At 40.3% G+C, this 27436-nt stretch overlaps 1 protein-coding gene across 6 annotated transcripts in view; it reads left to right on the top strand.

The window, feature by feature from the left end:
- The window catches only part of RhoGAP19D (Rho GTPase activating protein at 19D), an 81986-nt gene that overhangs the window by 48540 nt on the left and 6010 nt on the right, over positions 1-27436 (top strand). For 2 of the 6 annotated variants that reach the window (XM_011302227.1, XM_011302232.1), the window contains exons 3-19: positions 15096-15248; positions 15394-15633; positions 15775-17308; positions 17616-17717; positions 18257-18460; positions 19099-19344; positions 19871-19930; positions 20052-20172; positions 20414-20518; positions 21508-21610; positions 21706-21789; positions 24399-24608; positions 24938-25291; positions 25387-25932; positions 25998-26136; positions 26331-26455; positions 26557-27339. In XM_011302227.1, the coding sequence (XP_011300529.1) occupies positions 15096-15248; positions 15394-15633; positions 15775-17308; positions 17616-17717; positions 18257-18460; positions 19099-19344; positions 19871-19930; positions 20052-20172; positions 20414-20518; positions 21508-21610; positions 21706-21789; positions 24399-24608; positions 24938-25291; positions 25387-25932; positions 25998-26136; positions 26331-26455; positions 26557-27339 (5109 nt within the window). The remainder of the gene's footprint in view (positions 1-15095; positions 15249-15393; positions 15634-15774; positions 17309-17615; positions 17718-18256; positions 18461-19098; positions 19345-19870; positions 19931-20051; positions 20173-20413; positions 20519-21507; positions 21611-21705; positions 21790-24398; positions 24609-24937; positions 25292-25386; positions 25933-25997; positions 26137-26330; positions 26456-26556; positions 27340-27436) is intronic. The other 4 variants (XM_011302228.1, XM_011302229.1, XM_011302231.1 and 1 more) reach the window with 4 other exon arrangements.

Raw genomic sequence — 27436 nt, 5'->3', positions numbered from 1 at the left:
TAAATAATAAAAATACGCGGCTACAGAATAGACGAACCCATGCGATAAAATCAGATTAAACAATGAAATAAAATTTCATTAGTCGCGTTAAAAAAAATAATGAAATAAAATAAAGAGTAAATTAACGGCTACCCAATGACTGTCAATACGAAAACACTCAATTCTAAATGGTGTAAATGATTATGTAAATATCAATGCGCGAGGTCAGCCACTAGACTGATAATGAAATATCTGTTGTCAAAATGTAATGGAAAATCCAAACTCGAGATTGCACAAGTACGTCTGTTTACTAGCCCTGTCAAACGTCTTGTGTTAAACTCGGCTGCTGCAAATGCCCCCGGTGAGACCTGAGTGGCATCCATCAACCGGTAAATTACTTCTCAAATCGATCACAACTCGTTTGCCCTCATCTCTCATCCTTTCAGCTAGTTACTCCAAAAAACCCTCCCATAGAAAAAAAAAAAACAACAACAACAGCATCAAAAAAATTCCGAAAAATCCCAGATCCATGTTTAAATATAGATCTTCAATTCTCCCTGATCCGTGATCTATAGAGAAAACGATTTTCCAATCCCATGACTTATTTCACCCGCCCTTGAACTTTTTTTTAATATAAGGATCATATATATTTTTTTTTTCCTCTCGGGGGGTGAGGGAAAATGCACTCGAGTGAGAAGACGCGCAGGCGTCAGATGATGGGTTATTGGTTGATTCTCTTGGTAAATGCGCGAGTGAGACAATTTAAAATATTGTTCCGTACTCGAACTTTACGCTCGAATCGTTACGGCCGCGCTTTACGAGCTCTGCTTCCTACCACAGCAGTTTTGTATCGATCGATCCTCTTCGAGGCTGTCTCGACCTACTTCTCATCCACCATATAAATTCAACGAGTATTTTCTCTGATGACTCTTGCATTTTAAATTCTCTCGAGACGCTGACAAAATCCTCGGGGAGAGGAATCAGGCGATTTTGTCAGACTCTCACTTTCGTTGGATTTATGGAGAGGGGCTCCGATTATTTAATACAGTACATACTGCGCACAACCACTTTGCATACTGGCTGGATAATTGTCACCTCCTTCTTCAGCTCTCCCTCTTCACCTAAAAAACTGAGTTCAGATAACTGTCTTGTGTATTGATCCCGTGCATCTTTCAGATTCCATTTTGTGCTCTGCAATCTTTCACTCTGTTGAGTATCTTTTGGACTCGTTTTTCACGTTGAATCCTCCGTAAAATTCGGAGCTACATATTTAATCTGGTTGATATATCAACCATTAAGTGAGCTTTCGTCATAAAGAAGATTAATCCGGAAGGATTAAGGAGATATCGGAAGTGTGGGGCTTCATATCGCGTAGGTGTAGATGCCGTATCATCAGTCTTTACGAGACACTCGCAGACGATTTTATTGGGATATCACGGGGCATTGAGCCATAAAAAAATGAGGATGGGGAGATGTGCTGGGTGTTAAAGTGTAGTAAGCGCGGGTGCGGGATGACGTACCGTTACATTCCGTCCGGACCGAATAAGTTGAGTTCAAACCGACACCAGACGGTACTCACTCCCGTCGTCAAAACGAGAGGTAATGCATTCAGATGCACATATATGAGAGCAATGAGTGGGGGGTAAGTAAAACTCTGGTGTATGCTAATACGCCTCGCGTTAATCCTCGAGAGTTCTCGGCGTGCCTCGGACAAGGGCAATGCAGACCCAGGGTCACCATTTCCTGGTTGGGCTTCGGTATTAAACTTGTCGTTTTGTTTTTCCTTTTTTCATTTTTTTTTTTACCCCCTCTTGATGATCATCATTCGTCCCGCTCCCATTACAACGTGGAGCGAATTCACTGGCATTTCGAATATATGGGACGAACGCGAAAAAAAAAATATCGGAATCGCGGGATTTCCCCGCGAAATCATACCGCGGGATTTATGACGTATGGAATTAATTGGATTTTCAAAAAAAAAATTGGAGAGAGAGATTAATTACCTGTATTAATGAATCCGCGGATAAATGAAGGGGGGGATTATTTGTCGGGGGGATGTGCGGGCTATTGTTTTTTTTTTTAGGAGAAAAATGGAGATTGACATGAAATACCGTTCATTAATGACCACTCAAACCGAAAGTTCGAGATAAAACTGTCGGGCTGAATTAAATTGCATTAAATCTCACCGGCGCACCCACGCGAGAAAAAAAGGCGAAGAGGTGTTGGATTTACCATCGATCCACTTCCATGCCGAGGAAAAAACATGAGGGGGTGAGAGCCCTCTGATTTTTTTTTTTCCCCCCATGACTCGATTTATTCTCATTCGCATACATTAAGGTTTTTGCAGCGCGAAAGTTCAGGCGCACTCGTGGCTCATTTGGTGCTCAATGTTTGACATATAATCGAGGGAAAATTGCGAAATGTCAGCCAGCCCACGTACTCACCCTTAAAATGTTGTATTATACATTAATCTACCGGGGAGGGGCAAAAATTCTGATTGCTATTCACCCGTGAATAACATTTCGCGATGTTTGATAAAAAAAAAATATATTTGTGAGAACATTCGCAACGAATACCTCTTACTCATATTTTCATTGTTCTCGCACTGGAATAAACAATTACTCATGAAATTTGGAACGCAAAATCTTGAATTTTTTGCAAACTGGGGCGTACAGAAATCTTCGATGAAAATTTGATTTTCCCACGATTCTAATAACAATTATCAATATAATATAATCAAGTATAAAATGTACTTGATTCAAGTATTTTTTTAGCTAGCCACGGATTATTATGGCAAAAAAATATTATTGCATTGGGATCATGAGAATTTTAGAATTTCTCCCCTTGAAAACGTGCACACGTAACGGATCGAGTTTTTGGTAGGATCGAATATGTGAGCCACTGGATAAAAGGCGAAGACAAGTATAAATTTTTAAAGCCAGTGGGCGCACACTAAATTCCCCTCCCAGGTATTAACGAAATGCATAACAACAGTATGTACTGTTCCGGGTGAGAGGATAAGAAAAATGCACACGCAGGAAGATGAGAAAGGATCGAACTCGCTCAGCTTTGCTATAAATTCTTCTTTCATTTCCGATTCGAATATATATTTTTTTCTCTTTTCACTTATTTTTCAATATCTACCTGGTGCATCTCTCGCGACCCCAAAAGGGGATTTGCATAAGCCAGCAACTCTTCCGGGTTCAAACCCAGGGAACGCTCGCCTGTCGATGCTTTATCGTCAGGTTTCATCGATTTTTTATGAATACAATACCTTCTTTCTCAAATTTAATTCCCCTAAACACGGCGAAATCAATTTTATCATTTCATATTTTCCACATCAATGACGAGAATCAGAGGTGAAAAATGAGTGAGAATTTGCGATTTGTTCGTCGATTTTTATTAATAACAAAATAACAGCTCTCGAAATCGTCTATTCAACCGTTGTTGATGAAAAAATTTTGTGTCGATATCCCTAGCTGTGTAATCGATTTCGGGTTTCCCTCGAAATCGTCAGGACACCGTTAATATCATTTGAAATTCTGGGGATGGTGTGCACCGGCTGTTAACCAACACCCATATGGGTTCCTGGACACACATACAGCCACCTGTCCCTCCACCCCCTCCTCATTGTTCGATCTATCGATTCGTGTCACACACGCCGGAAGCCCCGGTCGAGAATTTCCCCTGTCCACCGAATCACGATTTTACACCATCGCAGATCCAGATAATAAATTATTCCTCATTTTTTTAATTTGAAAATTATCGATAGACGCCACAATGACATAAGAATTTTCCAAAATGACTCGCAATGAAAACCCACGTAACTTTTAAAGGTGAATTTCGATGGAAATCGAGTGTGAAATTACCTCACAAAGACATTCCATTGACTTTCTCCATCTCAAAAATTTTGGGGCTTCCCCGGATGGGAGGAGAAGGTGTGGACCCTTCGAATGCATTCTTCGATGAAAAAAGAGGGTCAGGATAATGTCTTCCTCTCTAAACCAATTTTTCATCATTTTTTTAGCTTTTCCATTTTTTTTTCCTTTCATCACCGTCATTCATTAGATGCGCACGCATACATAGCGAATGGGTCATTCTCCACGTTTTGAGCACTCACGCCTGTCCAAACAACTTGATATATCCTCGCCGTCGGCACTGTGGCATTTATTTATCCTTTGGCTCGGTTCTTTTTTTTCACCTCTTTATTGTTATTTCACTTCAATACTCAATCCCGGAGAAGATCCCGTTTGACGAGGCTAAGTAGAACGCAGGAAATGATTTTTCTCACCGGTTTTTACTTTCACTCACTGATTTATAGTAACTGGACGCTAGGTACATCTGAGTGGTTGGAAAAAATGTGAAATTAATTGTTGGGGTAGATTTATCTCGGATTAATTTATTCAATTTCAAATCAGGTAATTTAATCAAGCCTTTCCTTCCTTATGACTCGAGTCGGTGGGGAAAATATTTTTAGCCTCATGAAAAATCGCGAATGCCGGAATTTTAATTGAGACAACAATTTTTCTCGGTGATTGAATGATTCCAGTTAATTAAAATCGATGATGATGATTGAAGGTGCGTTAAAAAATCAAATTGCAACGGTATGAAAGGGAAAAAAATACTCAATGAGTGAATTCTCAGGGGAAAATCCCTGGGTAATGAGAATAAAAAAAATTACTGGACTCCATCGATTACCGCGTAATTAACAAAATAAAAGGGCACTAATTGACTACTTTTGTTGGACTGGATGAATGAAAAATTCGCGTTGGGAAGATTCACATCTGAGGGTTCGGCTGGTTCTCGAGAAATGCCTTCTCGATTATCGATGGAGATAGTTACCCCGGGTACTAATGTCCCCAGGGCTTTCAACCGTGGAATCCAACGTGTGCACATCCTTGGAGCACTAGGGAACGAGTTGCGATAGCACGTGGGGACGGCTCCTTTGGTGGCCCTATATTCCACCAGAGAGTTCACCTTCCAGAATTGTCGATAGAACCAGGACTGATCAGGCCCTCGATTATCATCTCATTGTTACCTCGTCGAAATGGTCTCGGTGCGTAGACTAGGAAGAATTTATTGTGGAAATTATTCTGGGGAGTGAAATGTTAGGCCTTGGCCCTTCTAACGAGACTTTAATCGAGGCAAATCGTGACGAATTCCACGCTCCACGAGTCCAAGTTAAGTGGGCCTAAATACACTTCTTGGATATATCTTTCGAGAGTTACTATCCCTACTACTTCACTAGTTCAGCTCGCTTTTCAGTCTAGAGGGGGATTAGTAATGATCTTAACGATCTGAAAATTACAATCTTGACCTCCTCTTGAATCACGATTTTCAAACGCAATGTTTGGTCATTGAGTACGAAATGATCCGACAGTTTTTTTTGTCTTAACATTTTTTTTTTGATTTAATAGTGGGAAAATTAGGATTTTTTTGTGTGGGGACAATGTGGGAGGGCAATTTCCGAAGGCGAGTCACGGGTTGTAATGAAGGTTGTGATCAGTGAATTTCAGAATGGTGAGATTTTTTTTTTTATTATTCGAAGTGTTCATCTGTGGTCCAACCAAAAGGGAAAACACGAACGCACAATAAAATTGAAAGTAAAACTCGCCTTGAAGTATCGCAATTACCAATAAAACCCTAATCACCCCTCGATAAACGAAAAATAAGTTAATTGAGAGTAAAAGGGATCGTCTGATGGAAAGTCTGAGTAGATAAATCGGTGTCTGGAGACACCGGTGGGGCCGATAAATTGCTGGATCGAGTGCATTTGTGTAGGCAGCCATTGGTTACAGATTTTCCGTGCAAAATTCCAATGTGCCAGAGAGGCGATCTCGCTTTCTCGCCCAACGATAAGCCCTATTAATTACCCGATTAGCGTCTGGTGTACAAGCACATAAGATCCGCGAACAGGAGAAGGGAGGGGGTGCTCTGCTTCCATATCCAAAGGCCCTATATCCATCAGTATTACACAATTTTTCAGTTGTAATTTATTTACAATAACTAATACTACCTATCCAACACTTGCCTATAACTTTGGAAAAACGAGAATTAATGGGAAAACATGAGGTCATATGAATTTATTTTGAAATGTTAAAAAAATATTCCTGTAATTTTTTGTGAATTTCATTATGAAAAAAGTATTTTCCGTGATTAATGGTGAGGAAGTAGAAGTAGTTGGCAGTGGTCTAACGAAATCAGTCGTTTAATTCCGCCTGTTTTATTCAAATTGAAACTGAATTAACATTTGTTGCTGGCACAGTAGAGACAATAATTCTATAACATCTTGGTAGTTTGGCGGAGTTGTAAACATGAAGGGGATTGAATAACACGGAAAACCACAGGGACCAACCAAGCTGCGTGGTTTGACCCACTTGGTATCGTCACACGTTTATATTACCTGAAAACAACGCAAACTTATGTATTTATGTATGAGCCCCCTTATGTTTTCAATGCGATCATTAATTATTCTATATTTTCACTGGCAAAATGCTGGAGGTGAGTTTATTCAGGCTGTGATTAATGAATATTGGGGGAGTAGGAACCGTAAAAAAGGGGGGGTAAAAATTCCAAGCAGTAGATTCTCAGTCCCTCGCTCCATTCATTATATTCATTATATGGTAAATAAATTTAACTGAGGGGTATTGCGTCATTAGAGATAAAATTAATGAAACTGCGCGGATGAAGTCGTTGAAGTTTAAATAAGTTTCACCGTTGATTTTATTCTACATGCGAATGTAGAATGATTTTTGCGTAATTATTTTTGCCTAATTATCACCGATAAAATTCAACAAATTGATGGCCATAAATTATTGATTGACTGAGAGGATAGGTATCGAATCGTTAAATCATAATTGCCGTCAATAATGACGTACCAGTAATAAATTATCCGTTAATCTGGCTATCGGTTGCTTCAAAAGTCTTCTGATACTTGTCTGATGCTTTTTCCTGTCCATTATTATTTATCCCACGAGTTGATTCGAATAAATATCCCGTCACGTGTCCACCCAGTTCATTATCTCCATTTTTAACTCGCAAAACGAGGGACAAATAGACGTAAAAATCATTTCGAGAGTATTAACGTTGGCTTTCCCATTAGCGACGAAAGGAGGAGCTTTCCTGTCTCGTAAAAGTACTCGGACTCTCAATGTTACCGTTTGGGTGGGGACTTCAATCATAAATCTCACCGAGACTTCATTCTTTCCGCATTAAAATATTCGCCAACTTCAATTTATTACCCAATATACTCGGCAATTTAGATAAAAAATTATGAAAAATTGGAAAAACTATTGTAATTTCCCTACCAGTAAATCCACCACCAGAAATAGCACATTTACACAATTACTAGGTGTCATGTGCATTATTTTATGATAAAAATTTGTGTTGGCGCGGCGATGATGCACCGATAGCTATCGAACGTAGACATGCGCTTATCTCCTCAAGGCCGAAAATACCCAATCATTTATCCTGGCATTTTTATAAACTATTTGGCGGTATTATTATTATTTTTGCTTTATTGAGGATGTATATGGGGATATGAATGGCGCCACACGAGAGAGATACGTGGCCAGACGGTGTAGGGGCGGTGCCGGGTTGTGCGGCTCACGGCGTTGCAATTTACGCGATTAAAAAAAAAAAATACAGCCCGCTTAAAAATAGTAAAGAGTGTAAAAAAATTGTAATAACAACGAGACGGAGTAAATTGTCTGCGTGAGTCGATACACCATATTATTCCCCCAAGGTACGAGTCAATGAAAATTCAGGCGACGGCGCCAGACGCATTTTTATCTATTTTACATGAAAATTCAATTTTTCTTTTCATCCTCACAAAATTTATGCGAAATTCCCATTTTTCCGAGTTATTCACTCCATTTTTTTTTTCCACTCAGTCATTAATTAACTCTCGCATGAACGTGGCTACTGTTTTCGTGTGGTCTTGTATTTTTTCTCAAGTGTTTTATCTCACTCACACGTTCCAGAAAACGAACACGTGGAGTGATCGTCATACCTCAGCTCTTTTTTATAATGTGCTAGACTGAGGGGGGAAAGATGAAAATTCTAGTGGCAAAAGGGCTCGCGTGAAGGATAATTCTCTACTTGGGGCATGCTCCAGTTTTTATTTCCTCGTTTCGTTGGTTATTTTTTATTTTATGTTCACTGACAGCTGGTGTGCACATCTCTGTGGTATTAATGGAGCCGGCAATTAGCCGGAGAGTCAAGTGAACAACGGAGGCACGTGCTTTCAGTGTGAAAAATAAAAGCCAGATCGAGGGAGTGATAAATAATTGGATTGAGATGGCAAGTTGATTGAGTGGTGTCGATGGTTGAGAGAAATAACTCGAACCTCATCTCATCAATGTCAATATCTTCCAACAGATGTTGATTGACATTTATCTTAAATTCCGTCATTGAAATTGTGGAGAAATTGTGGAGAAATAGTGGATAAATTTTGAACGAGTTCTAGTCCACCCCATGACGAAATCCACCACCTGGCAAGTCATCTGCCAGCAGGTATGTCCTGGGTGTCATGAACCAGTCACGACCTCCTGGCCCTGATCACTGCCCCCTGATCCCACCTGACCCTTCACCTCCATTCCCATCATTCTGGAATGCCTCCATCCCCTTCTGAACCCCAAAAATAAACAGCCAAAAATAAATCACCACCCAACAATCTCTATTTCAATCCCAAATACTTCTTTTTACGAAAAACTTTTGGCATCACATTTTCTGGATTACTGCCCACACTCTCTGCACAGATCCCTTTTCCCTCCCATTCGCTATTTTAACTCTTCACTTCCTCTTTAACCTTCTCCATGTACTCCCCTCGTGTACGAAAAATTCTTGGCAAGACCCTGGGAGCTGCTTCTCCCCGTCGTTTTGAATTGAAAGGCTCTTGAGCAGATGGAAATAAAAAATTGAAGAATCGGGAGAGGATGAAGAGGCATTTTTATAACATGTGACAGCAGCCATTCACGGGGGCATTATCGTTCGGTCTGGAAATGGTCATTGTTCGGATGTTGGATATTTCTCTTGTCATTTTTTTTATTATATTAATCGGTCAATTTGTCCTGCGCCGTTACGATCTCAATCTCGAACTCTATCGTAAACTGGGCTTGCTCCATCGCTTTTTTTTTTCACGCTCTTTTAACCGTCCACTTCTCAACACGCTTTATCTGACATTATTATCTCATCTGATGGGAAAAAAAAGGAGCATGTGGGGGTCCTCGGGTGGTTTGCTTTTGTACACACTCGAGGTGGAATGGGTGTGATGATAATGTTGGCTTGTGCATTTCTGTTGACGGTGATTAAACTCTTTCAATGGATTGCTCTTCATTTTTACCCATGAAAAATTGAGGCACCAATAAAATCTGATCGGCCACCGGTATTTTTATGATTCATAAGATCTGTCGACTACTCTTGGAAAATTGCACTTGAAATTTCAAGTATAATATATTGAATGATAAATCTGTTGAGTGGAAAATCTGTCGGTTAAAATCGCTCTGGCATTTATTGAATGACTCGGATAAAGTGGCAAAATTATATCCTAAGAAATTGTCAATAATAATGTCTGAAATCATTGGCAGTTGGGAGAATTTTATTTCAGAAAGTGAAGGGGCTTTTAATTGTAGGAATTGTCCCACTTCGAGCGTCTCGGTACTCAAATAGAAAATTCTGGTGTGGGAATTTATTTATAGGGAAGTCTCGGCGACACGGGATTCATTCTACTCGTAATGCTGACGAATTTACGATTGTGAAAGCGTGGATAGAAATTACTTATTTCTCAGCCGAGGGAGGAAAGGAAAATAAACAGAATTGGGAATTTCACTTGGGCTAGATGCAGTAGATGTTGAAGATCTTTGCGAGACTGGATTATTGCGGGTTAACAAAAATATTATTTATCTGAATAATTCACCATTTTAAAAATAGACAGGAGAGTATTTTTCAGCAAGAAGTAAATACTCTGAGAAAAAAAAAATGTTTCGTGGAGTCTGAAATTTACACTCATATCTTTTTCCAAGACGGGCTCTCCCCTGGAAAAGATCCTGGGGTTAAATAACAAATTGAAAATCCAGCAAATCCTGTTCGTGTGTGAACAGTACTTGAGAGAACAACGACTACACGTGCTCAGTAGTTAAATCCCCAGAAGTCAGACAATAAAAAAAAATTGAAAGTTAAATAAGGGAAATTACCGAAGCCTCGACAGGGGTCGGGTTTCACTAAACCCAATACAAAAGTTAATGAATGAAAAATAGCGGGAAAAAAGAGAGATATAAGTTTGTATTGCAAATATTTACAGGTATTCGCGAGTCGACGTTAATTGCGCGTCACCACATGCCTCTGGTGGATTTGTATGTTTTTAAAATGGAGAAATCCAGTATCATATTACATGTCACTCCTCTTCCTTTCATTTTCGCGAGTACAGTTTCACCCTGATCATTATCACTCCGTACTGCTAAACCGGATGTTATTTCAAATAGAATAGAGAATTGAAATTCGATGGAACAGCTCGATAACGACCATAGAATCTCGTCATTCCGAGCAAAATCGATAAATACCGTTTTGCAATATCAATGGTTGAGATTGTTAACTGCTGTTATCGTTGGCGAGTGATAATTTTTAGCAATTAAGATTCAACTTCGATATGGACGACAATTTCCATTGAAAATACACTAGTTTTAACGAGGGGAGATAGTCTTGTTCATTGTTTTGTGGATTTTATGCGGAATTATTGGCGAATCTCGTCTTCTCATATTTTTCTCTCAAATGGTGTTTATATTTTATATATTTTCGAGGAGTTTATCGGTGTGCCCGGGCAATAACAAAATCACTACGTGAATTTAGCAGGAGGTGAGATAAACCCGTGGCTCTGGTCCAGGGGTCTTCCCATCTTCCCATCGCCAACACAAATGTTCAACGAATAGTTACCAATGGAGAATTGTTAGTACACTGGGCTATCGGATTCTCAGCAAACATTTCACGTCAAGTGATTGAAACCATCTGGCCCCACCATTCAACCAGGAGGAGAGATATAACGGACCAGTTCCTCTCTCATTTTTCTTTCACCTCACCCCTCGGATCGATGCTATCATCTCCCGTTGGTAGCTATTATTAGCAATCACCTATGTACACGGTAGTGGAATAGCTCATTGCAGTGCCTCATCTAGATTGTGCAATGATATTTTCATGGTGAGCTCTAAATGCAGTGCAATGAAATGTCATCGGTTTGAATTTTTTTATTGTCGGTGATGAATTGAGGAGCAATTGGAATAGCAGTCGTGCCTGAGATTGCTGATGTGATTAGAGTGGCTGCGGTGGGCTCTCTCAGGTTTCTTGAGAAAAAGGTTCAACTCTATCCGAACAATCGACAATTCGCTCGTTAACTGTTCAACGCCAATGGCGCGATTTAAGCATCACTTTTAGTCCTTGACACCTCACTCGTGTTTCTACCTACCATTATTTGACGTTTTGTTTTCTTTCACTCGGTGTTAACTGCGTTGTTTGTAGTGTTATGGGTTTTCATACCTCACTTACTCACTCAATCGTAAAATACCACGTTTTGAGCGTTAAATTTATTTTAGCTGCTCGGTAGGCATGGGGAAACAAGTTCAATGATTTCTTTATTCGCTCGTGAATATACCACTCTTCAATATTTTTATCATTGCAAATTCCCGACCCCTTTACTGGAGTACGAACTGCGAATTTATAGTGAATTGCCCCATTTTGGCTCGATGGGTATCTTCCATACTGAAAATTTTTGGGAAAACTCATGAGTTCCAAGTAGTCGACCTTTCTATGAGTCCAAAAAAACATTTAATTCAATTGAGAAATCAAAATAATTTTTTTTTCAAAAATCGATGAACATCCATTTTTTTGAAAATCGAAGAAAATATTTTTTTTTTCAAAATCGATAAAAATGATTTTTTTTTGAAAAAAAAAAATCTCTATGAGTCCAAAAAAATATTGAATTCAATTGAGCGATGAAAATAATTTTTTTTTTCAAAAATCGATGAAAATCCATTTTTTTCGAAAATCGATGAAAATGTTTTTTTTTTGACAATCGATAAAAATGTTTTTTTCTCAAAATTTTCGGGAAAACTCGTGAGTTCCAAGTAGCGGACCTCTCTATGAATCCAAAAAAATATTGAATTCAATTGAGCCATGAAAATAATTTTTTTTTCGCAAATCGATGAGCATCCATTTTTTTTTCGAAAATCGATGAAAATATATATTTTTTTTAAATCGATAAAAATGTTTTTTTCTCAAAATTCTCGGGAAAACTCGTGATTTCTGAGTAGCGGACCTTTCTATCCGCCCAAAAAAAAATTGAATTTAATTGTGAAATAAAAATAGATTTTTTTTCATTATGGCTAGGGCTAATTCCCAAATTGATGATGATGATGATGATTGATTGATTGATGATGGGGGTCATAAATATTTTATATCGATCGCTAATCTCAATCTTTCAATGATTTCTCGTCACCTTTGAATGGGATGCAGTGCAATATTCCTTAACGATATTTATCATACCCTCGTAAACCTCCCACACCCATGATCCACCAGATATTTATCGATATTCTACATTTATATTCGAATATATGGACAATACAACAAAGTAAGACAGAAGTAATGAGAATTTCTGAAGTATGATGTGCTTCGTATATCACGTTGAATGGATTGGTTGTTGGCCGACGGTTTTTCACATAAATGTACGTAACGTACGTAACGTTAGTCACCTCATGACTGTTACGGAATGGGTGATGGAGGTTTCGTTGAATAATTGTGGAATAGGGGGCAAGGGAGTTATGGATTGGTCAGATATATGGGTTTGAAAACAGGAGGTGCATTGAAGAAGTGCGTTTTACCGTATGGCCATTTCCTTCGAGTAAGAGACGACCCGGAGGCTAACAACAACCCGAGCAATATGTTAAAGACAGCTACATAATAAACTCGTTGACAGCTTCCAAGTCTGTGCCCACTCGAGCGTTTTCCATGCATCTTTCGGCTATCCTGGCAACTCGTCAAATCACGATTTACCAGTAACCGTTATTAATTCGCCATTACAAATCCAATGCATTCACATTTTTTTATGTATGACACTCAAATTTTCACTTCAAATTTTCCTATCTAAATTTTCCACCCTGAGTCATACAACAATATAATAATTATATTATTCATAAATTAATAATGAATGGGAGCTGACATAATCGTCGTAATTACGAGGTAATTTGGGTTTTTTGGGATGGAGTTAATGGGCATTTGGCAGATATTTTTTCTCGGTGAATGTGTCGATAATGATCGGGTCTCTGTCTCAATTCCCTCTGCACCTGGCAATTTTTCTTGCTGTCATGCTGCCAAGAATAATATCAACATATCGCATGCTCGACGTCAGTCGGCTTCTCCCGGGGGATAGGAAACGAGGAATTGGGAAACTGTTGTTTAAATCGTGTCCCAGTTGAAATTCAAGACCGGAATGCTCGCTGTCAGTTTAGAACGCCTAGACTGTCAACGCCCGTCAGTTATCAGCATCTAAAGTTGAAGGGTGCCCCTGTTACTGCAATCGTCGAAAAAAAAATTATTTATAAATTCCTCCTCGCGAATGAGAACGGAATATTAACCATTGTTTTTCTAGTTTTTATTTTTTCATGACAACTGACATTTCATAATTTTTAATTTTATGGGATTGAGGAAAATATTAAATATAAATTTATTCTCAGTTTTGTAGATTGTTAAAGTCGTTGGAATTTTTATCGCGGTTTTGTAAAATAATGCATTTGGTAATATTCCCACGCAAACCGAAATAAATGATTTACGACGTGAAAAATAATCTCGAGTGTCTTGAATCATAAATCGATCAGAGACACTTTGAATCACGCCTCGAACTCCATCCCAAGCCCTTTTACACCTTCCTCCAGGGGTTCGTGTACCCTGGGATTACGAGTACACCGACACCGGTGCAAGGATACTCGTGGTGTTTCTAAATATAAACCGTCGGTGTATATACAGAACAGAACGACCAAACCGACTAAAAAAGAGTTTGGAAAAGAGGCAGAAGTGAAATAAAAATAAATAAAAAAGAATGAGGAGGGTGGAGAAATAAGAAGCCGGTTGTTCTGGTCGTAGAGACAGTATATACACGTACAGTGCAAACCCGTGGGCATTGGTGAAGTTCTTGCAGACTTTTGCAGGATATACGCATTTATTTCTACTTCTGCCTTTTTTTTTTATTCTCGTACTACTGTAATATACCCCGGGGCCATTAAAATTATTACGCAGAGATTGTAACCGGGGGATTCATCTCATGCTCCTGCAGACGTGATAATGGAATTTTAATTGGTATTTTTCTTGGCTTCCTCTGTTTTTTTTCTAGGTAGTCCCATACTGTTCGTTAGAATTAGATTTTTTTCATTAGAAAAAATCAATAGAAATGTGCAACTCAATTGCAAAAAAAGGTATTGAGTTTCAATTTCATTCCCCTTTATCCTTCAGCTCCTGAATTATTTTTTCGTAACGAGTTGCGAACAGAAATCGTTCATTTCCGGTTGAACTTGGTGTTTCGTTGGATTTTAAATTGAAACAAATCGACGGCGGATGTGCGCATACAGTGCGAAAGATCGCGTGCCTGGGATGTCACCTTGCCAAAGAGTATAATTCAGCATCCCATCATTTCCGTCCGGTTGATATTAACATACACTTTGAGTGTTAGATAACATTCTAAACTGTACCACGCGCTTCCATCGTGCCCCCAGTGCCCCGCCATTATTTCGCCGACCTTAATTGTCGCGCCTCATTGACGAGTCCAGAGAATCACCAATTGATTAAATTTTTCATGTCACTGATTATTAAAATTCCCCCCCAAACTAGCTTTCAATAATTTTCACTATTTTTTTTTTCTCCCGCCGTGCAATCACGAGATTTTTCCTGGAAGGAAAAAAAATTTTTTTTTCCACTCAATCATCCAGATGTCTGGAATATCCTCTGACATTTTCCCCTCAATTTCTTTTTCCCCGCGATATTTTCATAGTAATCCTCCAATTAATTTTGCAGTCCATCAAATACTCGTTTGAATTCCGTACATTGTGCATTTTTTTTTATGATCTTTTATCGCTCCTCAGGTTGGACACGCTTCACCACCACCACCGGCACCATCCTCGGGCACTCTGAGCTCACCTCCACGTGGTCCACGAACTCTGTTACTGAGACGCAGCGAAAATGGCTTTGGATTTACCCTACGTCACTTCATCGTATATCCGCCCGAGTCCTGTTGCGTAAGTTATCCAATCTACTAATCACACGAGATTGATCAATCAATTGACTAACAAACGGTTAAAAAGAATAAATCGACATTCGGCTTTTCTCAATTACAAAACATTTCAATAAATATTCCGGTTATTCATGATTATTCCCGTGAAGATGTTGCCGGGACACGAGCGGACGAAGATCGACGAGCCCATGGACACCATCTTCGTGAAACAAGTGCGTGGTAATTCACCAGCTGCTGAAGCGGGTTTGCGTACTGGTGATAGAGTTGTATCTGTGGACGGTGTACCGACTAGAGGGGAACAGTACGCCAGTGTTGTACAGAGGATACAACAAGCGGGACCTTGGCTGAGATTGCTCGTTGTTGCCAAGGAGGACGATATTTTGCAAAGGGTAATTAATAACTTGATTAATCCACCCAAGAATGTGTGCATTAAAAATTCCATAAAATTTTCCCTTCAATTTCCACAACGAGTCTTGAATTCCAAAAAAAAAAAAAAATAGCGGTGTGACCCACTCCCTTGAATTTTCCAGTACTTCGGTGAAACAGCTCACAATCCGGAGACAAACCAGCGTCCAGGTCGTTTCCGTTCCCCGGAGCGAGTACTCCAGAAGCAACGAAGATCGATGAGCATGATTCCAGGCCCCTCACCGCGTTCTCGCCAGTCCTGGGTGTGTTCGCCCCCGGGCTCGGAGAATCAGGGAACAGGTGCTTATCGTTCCCAAGAGGCCTTCAAAGATCAGCCAGCTGTGAAGATGACGTCAGTGCCGAATGTGCAACGTCGCCCCCTGACAGAGGCACGAAATCAGGATTACCGTCAGGACGATCGCTCCCAACGTCGCTCCCTCCAGCAGGACGACACCTATCGTAATCCAGAGAGTCGTTTTGACCTGTACGATCGAACGCGTCCAGAGTCGATCTACTCTCGCCCCAGCAGCGAGCAGATCTACGACAGGATCAAGGACCCCATCTACGAAAGAGTCCGACCAGACCTGACTGGTACCTTCAGCAAATCCTTGGATCACCAGTACCCAGTGTCCAGAGCTGAGCCACAAGTGCCAATTTATCGGCCGGGCAGAAGAGTCGTGACACGAAGGGCTAGTGAGGGCAGTGGCCCCCCAACCGATCACGAGGTCTCAAATGAATCCTCTCGACTTAGTATAGACTCCAGGCGGGACTCATCACCAGCCAGTAAAGACAGCAGTCTCTCCTCGTATGACTCGAATTCCACGTTAACTGGAAACGAGTGCTCAGACGACTCTGTCATAATGACGAGACTCAGGAAGAGCTTCGAGCAGAAGGAAGAGTTCCTCAGGCGACCGAGTCATCCCATTGGCTGGCTGTTGCCGGATGAGGCCTCCAGGTTAAATCAGAATCAGAATCAGAATCAGGGGGTGCAGAGGGAGTTTTATGCGAGACCTCAGAAACTCCAGAGGCAAGTGTGGCCACCCAACGAGCAGAGCGATCTGAATGCTAATAAAGGGGGAATTAAAAATGGTAAACCTGGTAATCAAAATGTCCAGAGGGTCAGGGATATCGAGGGCGAGGGAGAGGAGAGGGAGAGTAGGGAGGGCAGAGAGAATGGAGTGGTTGAGGATGCTCAGGCCATCAGGGACAGGTTTTATTCGTCCCTCTGTGATGCTAATGGACAATTCGTCAAGGAGAATCATTTCTCGTTTGGCAAGGGTGACAAGGGGAACAACAAGTGCTTTGTGACGACTCTCTCCAGGATACATGAGAATGTGGGACAAGGACAGGATGTCAGGAATGGCACCTCCTCTTTACCCTCTTCTCCTGGACCTGACAAAAAGCAGGAGAAGTTCCCTGTACCTCAGGGATTGCAAATTGTGTCGAGAAGGGCTAAACAGTTCGAGTCGGGAAGACTTCTCAGTGATGATGATGAACCCACCAGCGATCGTACCAATCTTTATAAGAGTGAATTGTCCAGGCTTTCTAATAAGAGGAGTGTACCTAATGTCGCTGTTAGGAAGAGAGAGTTCGAGTCCAAGGCTGAGGGGGTTGAGGGCAGGAGGGCGAATCATCGGGAGAGCAAGTCACTCGATTCAGGTGAGGATTTTTATAAATTCAATAAATATCGATTTATTTATGAAAGGTGAATTAAAAATAAAAATTAATTGGCTATAAAAAAATGGATGCCATTTTTGAAAATAAATTATTGGTCTCTGATAGAAAGGGTTTTAAAGTGGGATAAATCAATTTAAAGTCTCGGCGGAATTGATTTATCCACCACTTGCATACGGAATTTTCAATGACTCTCGTTCAAAAGTTTTTTCGAAAATTTCTGGTCATTTATCACGATTACCTCCACCCACTCTCATGAATCATAATAATGTTTTTCTTCCATGCGATGTAGAAAAAAAATATCTAGGCAGAGGATTATCGGGGAATCGAATAATTCCCGTAGGCAGCAAATACATCCACTGCGAGCCTCCGTCCTCCTATTCACAGTTTCCAGGTAGTAATCCTCAGAGAGTAAAATCGTGTGTCTCGCAGTGTCATCAGCAAGATTTAGAGTGCCTCGAGTTGTTCAGCTTCTTATTATTTACAGTAACACATGTCACTGTTGTTCTCATTGAATGTGGGAAAGTTTGTTTGACTCTCGCAAGATAAAATTCGCAGTAAAAAAATGTTGCAATTTTTTTCTGCAGACGATAACGAATAAATTTTCCTCCACCGAGAATTATTGCCAGTATTGCCATAAATTATTTGAAAAATTCCACAGAATTTTCAGGTTTTGGAAAATTCAGTTATTTTTAGCAGTGTGCGTAGATTTTTTTCATTTGAATAATTAAAATAATAATAACAATAATAAAAGGCTCGCTTGAATAAAATGAACATCTCCGCGTGCGATGACTGTGCACATTTGTAAAATAACAAGTGTTTTCGATATGATTGATGGAGTGTATCGAATATGAATCGAGGAATAGAGATATGTTTTTCAATTAAATCATAAATTCATGTTACAATGGTTAATACATATATATCTGTCGTCAGATGAGCAAGGTGTGGAGATGGAACCGGTTAGACTGCGAGCGAGAAGCAATAGTGCTGAATCCTGGGAGGCTGTGAACGGTGGAACGACCCGACGAGGCGTCAGGCATACCTGGCAGAATGAGCCAGAGGATCTGGAGACTGAGGCACGAAACAGCAAAGCAAAGAGACAGGACAGCTATCTTCAGGCTGTTAGAAGTCAGCTCGGTTAGTCCACCAAGAATTTTCTTATCCAATTTAACTTTTTATTTTCACTTTACTATTTATATTACTTTTTCATCTTTTCATTTATTTACACTTATTTGACACCGAACGAGTTTTAACGGATGGAAAATAGAAGAGAAGAGGTAGCGAAAATGGATTTATAAAGGGATATAAAGACTCAAGTGGCATATCGTAAAATCTTTTTTTTCTCTCCGATCCTCCAGTCCCCTTGTTCATTATTTTTTTCATAAAAATTCACGGACAAATCCTGATATTTAAATTTTTATTTTGAAGTTATACCTACAGGGGGGAAGGATTAGAGAGAAATTAAGTAAAAATATGTCTGATAAAAGCATCGCATTAGCTGGTTAAATTATCTCATTAATAAGTGTCCAAAACATTAATGAATTAATGTGTACGGAATTCAAGTATTTACGAGACACTAGAAATATCGTAAAGAATTTTTTTTCCTGGGCTTTCATGGTAACTCATATTCCCGACTTCTCTCATTACATTTTAACTGAAATTCTCGCGACATTCCTGCATCTCTCGACGTTTTAAATCACGGGTTTATTGCATGGTTTACGAGAATACTCCGAAAATTATTTCGTGAAAATGAAATGGTGAAAAAAAAATATTAGAGAGAGAGCCACAGGACAAGGGGCGAGAGGATGAGAGGCAGATAACTGACATGTCAAGTGCTCCACTATTTTCAACAACGATCCTGGATAATGTAACGAGTGGTGAGGGTCAAGTGACTCTGCCCAGTGTTACAATTAGTCCACCCCAGCCAGTACGGCCCAATCAGCTTTCCATTCCAAATCCACTGCGTCCTTTAGATTCATCGGAAGAGCTCAACAACGATCACCAAACAAATGGGCTTCTAGGTCAGAAAAATCAAGAGAAAGATGACTAAACAGACTAATTCATTAACCGCTATCGTTTTAACTGCCTAAACACTCGAACATTTTTTTAAACCACAAAGAACTCAATTCATTCAAGTGCAAAAAGAGAAGAAAAAAAATCCCATGACCTCTTCTGCTTTTTCAATCCCTTACGAAGAAAATTATTCTCTAAAATTAAATTCACTAACATAAAGAGGCAATTGTGACATTACGAAAGGACAACAGTGACGAAAAAGTGGACGATGATGATAGAATATTGAAGAAATGATAGACCACATAAATTCCCCTCAAATGAGTGCGATGAAATAGTAATAGTGTTGTTATGCACTCGATTACGTACCCCAGGGCTGTGGAATGCCACATGGACTTAGCATTTATAATGAAGCTTGATGCTGTAATAACACAGGTGTTGGCACTCATTGGTGAACGGCATGGTGTTACCTATTAATTTAATTTACCCTGGAAGTATCAATCGTGCACAATGTTATTTATTATTTAATGTTCACAGCTCCAGGCAGTAATGCAACGAATGGGGTGGTGCTGAGGCGACAGAAAAACACTCAAATCAGTGAGTACTTCACTTCCTTCAGCCCCAGAGGCATCAATCAGGGGCGTGATAGCCTGATATCATAATTTTCCCATGACCAATGCATCCTTTTAAATCGATTTTCTCTCATTTGTTGCATTAGGCGATGAGGATCGTGCGACGAGACGAGTCTCTTATCTCAAAGCCACCTGGGGCGAGCGGATGCATGTGGACAGTGACCTAGAACTCAGCGATTCTGAACCAGTCACCCAAGCCATCAGAAGGTGAATACTAAATTTATCTTTTCGAATTTTCAATTCAGTTGCCAGAGGGTAGAAGACTGTTGGCTCGACGTACGTTCGTTTCGTCCTGGAGTGGTGTATTTCAGCTCCAATTTTCAGACGATGTGTCAGGATAAAGAGAAAAATATTAATGCAGTATTTCAGGGCAATGGTTAATTTGTAGAATGAAGGGATTATCGCGAGACGTGTACTTAGGATATAAAACAATGGTACATGATTCTAGTGCGCACAAACGATGGAGACCGCCACTATTTCCCAGTGACATAACGCCACTGCTTCGTATCTTCGAGGACGTAACGTCGGCTTCGTCGCACCGTCATAATCATCGGTGAGGCACCACCCACCAGCAAATGTCTCCCTCCAAATGTTTTGTGGCATCTAATTTTTTCCTTTCTCGTTTTATCCATAATGCAAAGCCGAAACCCGATGTAAACGAGTGATAACGAAATAATTGCATATCGTATTTGTTAAGATATTTATCGCTCTTATCTGTGAATAATATTTGATAATTCCGGGGGATGAGTCGACGCCTCGGAGAGTTTCTTTTTCAAAAGCCACTGCTCTTGACGTAATTTCGATTACCAATCGTGATTATTTGCTTTCCGTGTTTTGGTCTTCGTTACGAGTCGTTAAAGTACCACAAGTGTTGGACTTTCCCTGGGCCGATGAACGCGAGTCTTTATGATTTTTTCCAAGTGTTGAAATCCAGTGAACAAGTGGCAACGCGCAATAATTCGCATCTTCGGAAATGAAAAAAAAAAAAAAATGTGTATAGTATTTATTTTTCCCCTCTGAATCACTCCAAGGCGTTCGACAATCACGTAGCAATAACCTGATTGTTGTAAATATGTGTGATTACCATAATGTTTAATCGAACCATTCCTGTGCTGTAGATATGCGCAGCTACAAATTGCAAATTCCATCACGTTTTCAAATTTTCTCTTCCCCCCGCAAACTAACAGCAGCCTGTCTACTCGTATGGATGTGTAAACAGAATGTCCAAACGAAACGAGGAGTACATCAGCGAGATCGTGATTTTGATACTGGTGTTTACGTGGGTACGATCGAAACTCTAACGGTGCCGATAATTAATCAATATCAATAACCAATTTATCAGGATGACGAGCAAACTCCAATGAACGAGATCTCGCAAATAGCCTCGGGATCGGAGTGGAACGTCCCGGGGCACAATATCTTTCACTCCATTAATCCTATTAATAATTGAATGATTAATAATGTTATCGTCAATGTCCGTGTTAATTTGCCTCTGTCAGATTATATGGTTATCAATTTATCCGTTGTTTTGGTGATTTGTAGCAATAGCATTCAGAGTTCACACGGCAGCTCCATACCCAAGGACGTGGAGCCAATTGAGCGCGAGGGTTCACTCCACGTCAAGTTCACCGTTCTGGATGGCAAGGTAATTCACAATTACTCGTCGAATTTCCGTTTTTCCTGTTCAAAAAAATACTGAGTCGTTGGGGGAGATTCATAACAAATTATTTTTCATTTCAGAGATCGACGGACAGATCCTGGAAGCAGGTGTGGGGTGTCCTGCGAGGCCCAATTCTCCATTTTTATAAGGACCGCCACAGTCAGGTAAGTCTTCCTAGTGTAATTACCCCTACGAGTGCATCAACTGCAACAATCATATATTTTTCATTTCACGCTTTCTAAAACCCTCGAGTCGTGACCGTCACTGCTCCCGAAGATCCTTTCCTTCGTAATGAAACTTTGAAATTGATCCCCAGTGATCCATCGCGGTACTTGAACAATTAAACCCTCGATGATTGGAAATATCAATCATAAATCATTGAATAGTCAAGAGGTGAAACGCTGAATCGAGACAATTTTCCAGGTGTTGAATATGAAATTAGCGAATTGAAAAATGAATTCTGATAATTGCGCAATTGTCTGCTCAATTCTTGATCAGTCAATTCTATTCTCAATGTCTCTAGTCGACACTAGTTGAAACAATTAATAACGGATTTCGCGGAGTTTCTCGGTTTCGCGAATGACTGTGGAGAAAACGCTGGAGTCAGTGTGGATTTACCCAAGTATGACGACTCCTACAATAAAAACTACTTTTGACAGAGAAAACTAGCTGACACGAAAAACAGTGCTCTTGTAATTTAAAAAAATCGTGGAATCAGCTCCAACGCTATAAATAAATAATTGAAAAAAATCCAATTTCTTCCTATTGAAAAAATGTTTCTCTTGAAATTATTCAGTTGATTACACGGTTGTAAAAATTGAGAAGAGAGTATTTTAATATACCAGTAAAATTTCATTGTCAAATGTAGTTTATTCCTTGGGTGTTAGCACCGGGACTAGTCCCACAGTGGATTGTGTTGCGAGGAGGCGACACATAAACCAGATAAGATGCACCACGAGTATTAATACGATGAACGACTATCGGCAATCGCCGGTCAATTCATATGGCCATCGAGGACGCGCTCGATACGTGTACATACGTCCCTCGGAATTAATTAAACCGTTGTATGAATAAGGCGTTCACTGCCTCCACCGTACAAATACTGTCGCACCAACGTGACCCTGAACATTTTGCATTTCATTACACTCGGTTGGGGACGATTATAAATTTTTCTAGTGCAATTTCACGTGGAATAAATATGATTCACCGAGAGAAAATAATGAAACTCAAAAAATCGTGCGTTCGACTGGTTTATCTCGAGAGCTATCGATTCAACGTGAAATAGTGTGAGGACTTTTTTGTAGCTGATTAAATTTCCGACAAAAAACATCTCGGGATGTTTCCTCGAAAATCCATTGTTTTTTTATATAAATCTATATTTAACAAAACTGGAATAGCCGACCGATCTCGATTTTCCACTTAAACAGCTGCTGAGTTAGACTACTTTTTTCTTTCAATGAGAAAAAATCGGAGTCGATCACCAGCTACTCCAGACGAACCAATTCCATTAAATCTGATCTCACCTGTCCATTCTCATTTTCCCGCGATGTTGAAGATAAAATAGGAAAGTGAAAAGACTAGACCAACGCATGACGTGTGGGGGGAGCGCGGAAAAAGTTTCACTGCTGGGCATTCCTCAAAAGACCGTTATCTCCGTCATTTGTGGATGGATTTCATACAAAAGCTACTTCACACTGTCCTTTCATGGATGGAGAACTTTCCCGATTGGGTTGTATCGGAAGAGTCTCTCGGTGGATTGGAGAATCGAGCGAAAAGCGATATTTCTACCGAGAAAAGCAAGCGGCTTTTTTTTTTCATTACAATATCGACAGGAAACAGCGGTCGCCTTATCACAGACCACAACCTAGACCCAGGAGATTGCCTCTGCGTTTTGTGAGACCGATATTTTATCCTTATTTTATTCATTACGTTCACCCTTAAAAACTCGAATAGAACCGCCAAAAATTGCGAATTTAAAATTTTTCTGTCAGAATCATTTCGAATGTGCAGAATGAAAAAAAAAAATCAGAACGAATGACGCAAATATTTTTAATTAAGACTGAACTTATCGTAAAATCGAGCCCAGAGAGTTGAAATGTAAGGGTGATTTATAGAATAATGCTGGAGGTGTTCCGTGGGGTCATTAAAAATATCCGATAATAAATTAAAGTCTTATGTGTCTGGGTGAAAGGTCCCATCAATTTTTTTCTCTCCTCTTCAATATTCTCTTTTTTTTCCTTCATGATTTTGCGAGTGTTTTAGTGGCACCGGGGTGGGGAATTGGTTGGGTTATACTCGGTGAAGGCGAGTTAGAGGCAGTGAGTGCAGTTGAATGCTAAGCACTGACGTGTAAGTGCGCTCAGATATGTGAGGAGAAGTTAATGAAACATTAAAATCCAGAATAATCACATAACGCGAAGAGATCAAAGGGAATATTGAAAATTATTCTGATGGAGAGATACAGTGAAGTGGATTCCGAGGGTATGCTGGGGGCTGACAGTAGTTCCTACTCCTGTATCCCCCTGCATTTTAGTACTCACGGTCTTTTCGGGAGGAGATTACGCCGATGGAGCTCCACCGGGTCCTGGGTAATCATTGATTAACGGAGATTTATAGCAGTAGACGACAGATTTGAGAATTAATTAATAATTCACTCCCCACGAAATAATTAGCATATATCTGATTATTCCCTGAAATTTAATATGTCGATGGATTATGATTATAATTAGTGAGTGCATGTGTAGTAATATGGAATGTTCTCTTGGGATTGCAGAGTCCGTCAGCAACGAGCGACGGCGATGCTGGTCAGAACGTTGACGTCAGGTGTTCCCTCGTTGACGTTGCTGATGATTACACGAAACGGAAGCATGTATTGCGCGTTGCAAATCCCACGGCGGAAGTTCTACTGCAGACTGAGGATGCCGCTTCCATGGCATTGTGGTTGAGGGCTCTGCACAAACACGCAGCAGCTGAAAAACCATCGGTAAATGACAATTTATCGCTTCTGTTACAATTTACACGGTTACCGAGAATTCAAAACAAAAACTAATGAAAAAAATGTAGTAATCATTTATTGTGGTTGTGATTCAAGATAATAGACACGTCATATTCTTACTACTTTCCAAAGACAATGTCCGCTTTCATATTTGGAGTGAAATTCTTCTCCTTTCGGATGAGCCAAGGTTACTGACCGTGAATTTTCTCGGTGCTTTATAGCATTGAAAATTTATTGACATTCATTGATAATTCCATAGAGCGTCTCTAATTTCATTTTCTCAAATTGTTATTTTTTATTTGAAAAAAAAATTGCAGGATGCAAATACAAGTACATCCAAGCAACAGGCAGTGCCCCAGACCCCAGGCCCAACGACTCCAAGTGCTGGACAGGGTGGACAGAGGCTGAGTCCCCTGCCAAGTCACAAGGGAATAAGAAAGCTAACGTCTTTTCGAAATCGATCGCCAACTGGTCAATCACCAGTGAATAAAACGAGAAAACCGAGTCAAACGGTGGATCCACTGCCATCGCCAAAATCAAAAACTTGGAAGGGTAGAGTTGCCAAGCAGTTGAGACGTATGCATGGACAGGCTGGCTCGCCATCATCGCCCACAGCCCAACTGCCACCCGAGGGTGCAACTTTTAAAGTACCATTGGAACTTTGCCCAGTCGTAAGTCTCTTAAACTTTCAGGAGGACGTGAAAAACTGTTGGGAATGAATTTTTTCGTGGGTAATAAACGCTCCATTCTCTTTATTCTCTTTCAGTCGTCGTTCTCCGAGTTTGTTCCCCTGATTGTCGAGATGTGCACTAGTATCGTCGAGGCGAGGGGACTGGAGGTCATTGGTATCTACCGAGTGCCAGGAAATACCGCAGCCATTTCCCAGCTCACGGAGAGTGTCAACAAGGGATTTGAGAGCATTAATTTGCAGGATCCCAGGTGGAGTGATGTCAATGTTATCTCATCACTACTGAAATCCTTCTTTCGCCAGCTACCTGATTCCCTTCTGACTGCTGATCTCTATCCAATGTTCATTGATGCTGATAAAATTGAGGATCCACAGAGGCGCATGACTACGATACGAAAACTCCTCAGGGATCTGCCTGAGCATCACTTTGAGACACTCAAGTATCTCATGTTTCATTTGAAACGAGTTGTTGAACACAGTGAGATTAATAAAATGGAGGCGAAAAATTTGGCCATTGTTTTTGGGCCCACTCTCGTCAGGGCCAGCGGCTCCAGGGATAATATGGTTACTATGGTCACTGATATGTCGCATCAATGCAGGATTGTTGAGAGCTTATTGAACAATGTGGGTATTTTTATTTTTTTATATTGGTTGCTGATATTTCAATATTTCCTTCATTTTATCTACAGGTCGATTGGTTCTTCTGTGAAGAAGACTTAGACGACTTGAGCAGATTAAGCGTTAACCTGAGTCTCCCAGCGGATGGAAGCGAAGTCGAAGCATCCAACAATCACAGTTTGTTGTTGAATAATATCCAAAAAGTTGAAGGTAGTTCGCCACGTGAATTATTAGATTCGTTAGAATTTCAGACGAATTAGATGTAGAAAATCCCATTTTTCCCAAGTTTTTTATTATTTAAATTAGTCAGCATCGTCAGTCCACCCTCATCTATTCACCTCATCAATTATATTAATTTCGTCCGCTTTTAGTTTTTTTTATTTATTTCATTGCACCCTTAACAGGCATGCGTGAAATGGTCTCAGCTAAGGATATTGTATCTTCAATAATATCCGCAGCTAACAGGAAAATCCAGAGACGAAGGAAGGGACACGAAGAGCACGAGAGTGAAGAGCACGAAGAGGAGAAGGTCAGTAATCTAATTAATTGTTTCTTCTCACCGCTTTTAATTAACCCACCCAAAAGCCATCAATTTAGTATGTAATTAAAAATTTCGTCGGTGAATTCCAGACAAAGACGAAATCAGAGCCAGAGCCCCTGGTGCGTCAGAGTATGGCCCTGAACGAGCGTCAGTGCAGTGTAAGTGAAATAGTGATGATGCATGAGACAAAGAGTCAGTCGAATCACACACCAGATCGACAGGATCGAAATAACCTGGTAAACAGTGCAAACTCGAGTCCCCTGAACGGTACGATATCAAGTCGCTCTCAGCAGCAATTCTCGACGACATCTTCGAGCTTAGACTCACCGAGACTGCCTGAAGTGAGCTCAGGTAGCCTTGACACTGTATCAACGATATCTAATGCCTCCAACGAGACGAAACAGAGTGGAAATGACGAGGTAATCAGGACGTACGCAGGACTGAGTGCCACCACTCAGGAGAGAATCAGGCGATTTGAGCAGGAGACCAAAGCCATGCTGCAACGGGATCAGTACAGGCATCGAAAAGAGGCTGAGAAGAGGGAGGGTGACAGGAGGAGAATCGAGATGGAGTGGCAATTGGCAAAACGAGAGATGGAGAATGATGATATACTCGATGGTATGGTCGAGTCAACGGTATCTTCTCCTTATCTCGCTGATCGCCTTGCTAATTTGAGTGACAGACTGGCCGAGAGGAGTGGCGATAGTGATAGGGGCAGGTCAAAATCCAGCACCAGGTTAACACCAATGTCCATTGCTGTACAGCAACAGCCCAGTGCCAATCAGAAGGCGCATGCCAGCTCACAGTTGAGCAGTATTATTGGGGAAAAGATTAATAACGGAGTTGTTAAAAAATTTAAAACTGATAAGGAGGTGAGAGAAATTCAAAAGTGCATTTTTTATTCAATGCATCATTAATATTTATTTGATTTATTAATGTACCTAAAAATAAAAATATATCTGTGAAATT

This window comes from Fopius arisanus, unplaced genomic scaffold, assembly GCF_000806365.1.
Source record: "Fopius arisanus strain USDA-PBARC FA_bdor unplaced genomic scaffold, ASM80636v1 scaffold00026, whole genome shotgun sequence".
NCBI classification, from domain to species: domain Eukaryota; kingdom Metazoa; phylum Arthropoda; class Insecta; order Hymenoptera; family Braconidae; genus Fopius; species Fopius arisanus.
This window is presented reverse-complemented; position numbering and strand designations above follow the sequence as displayed.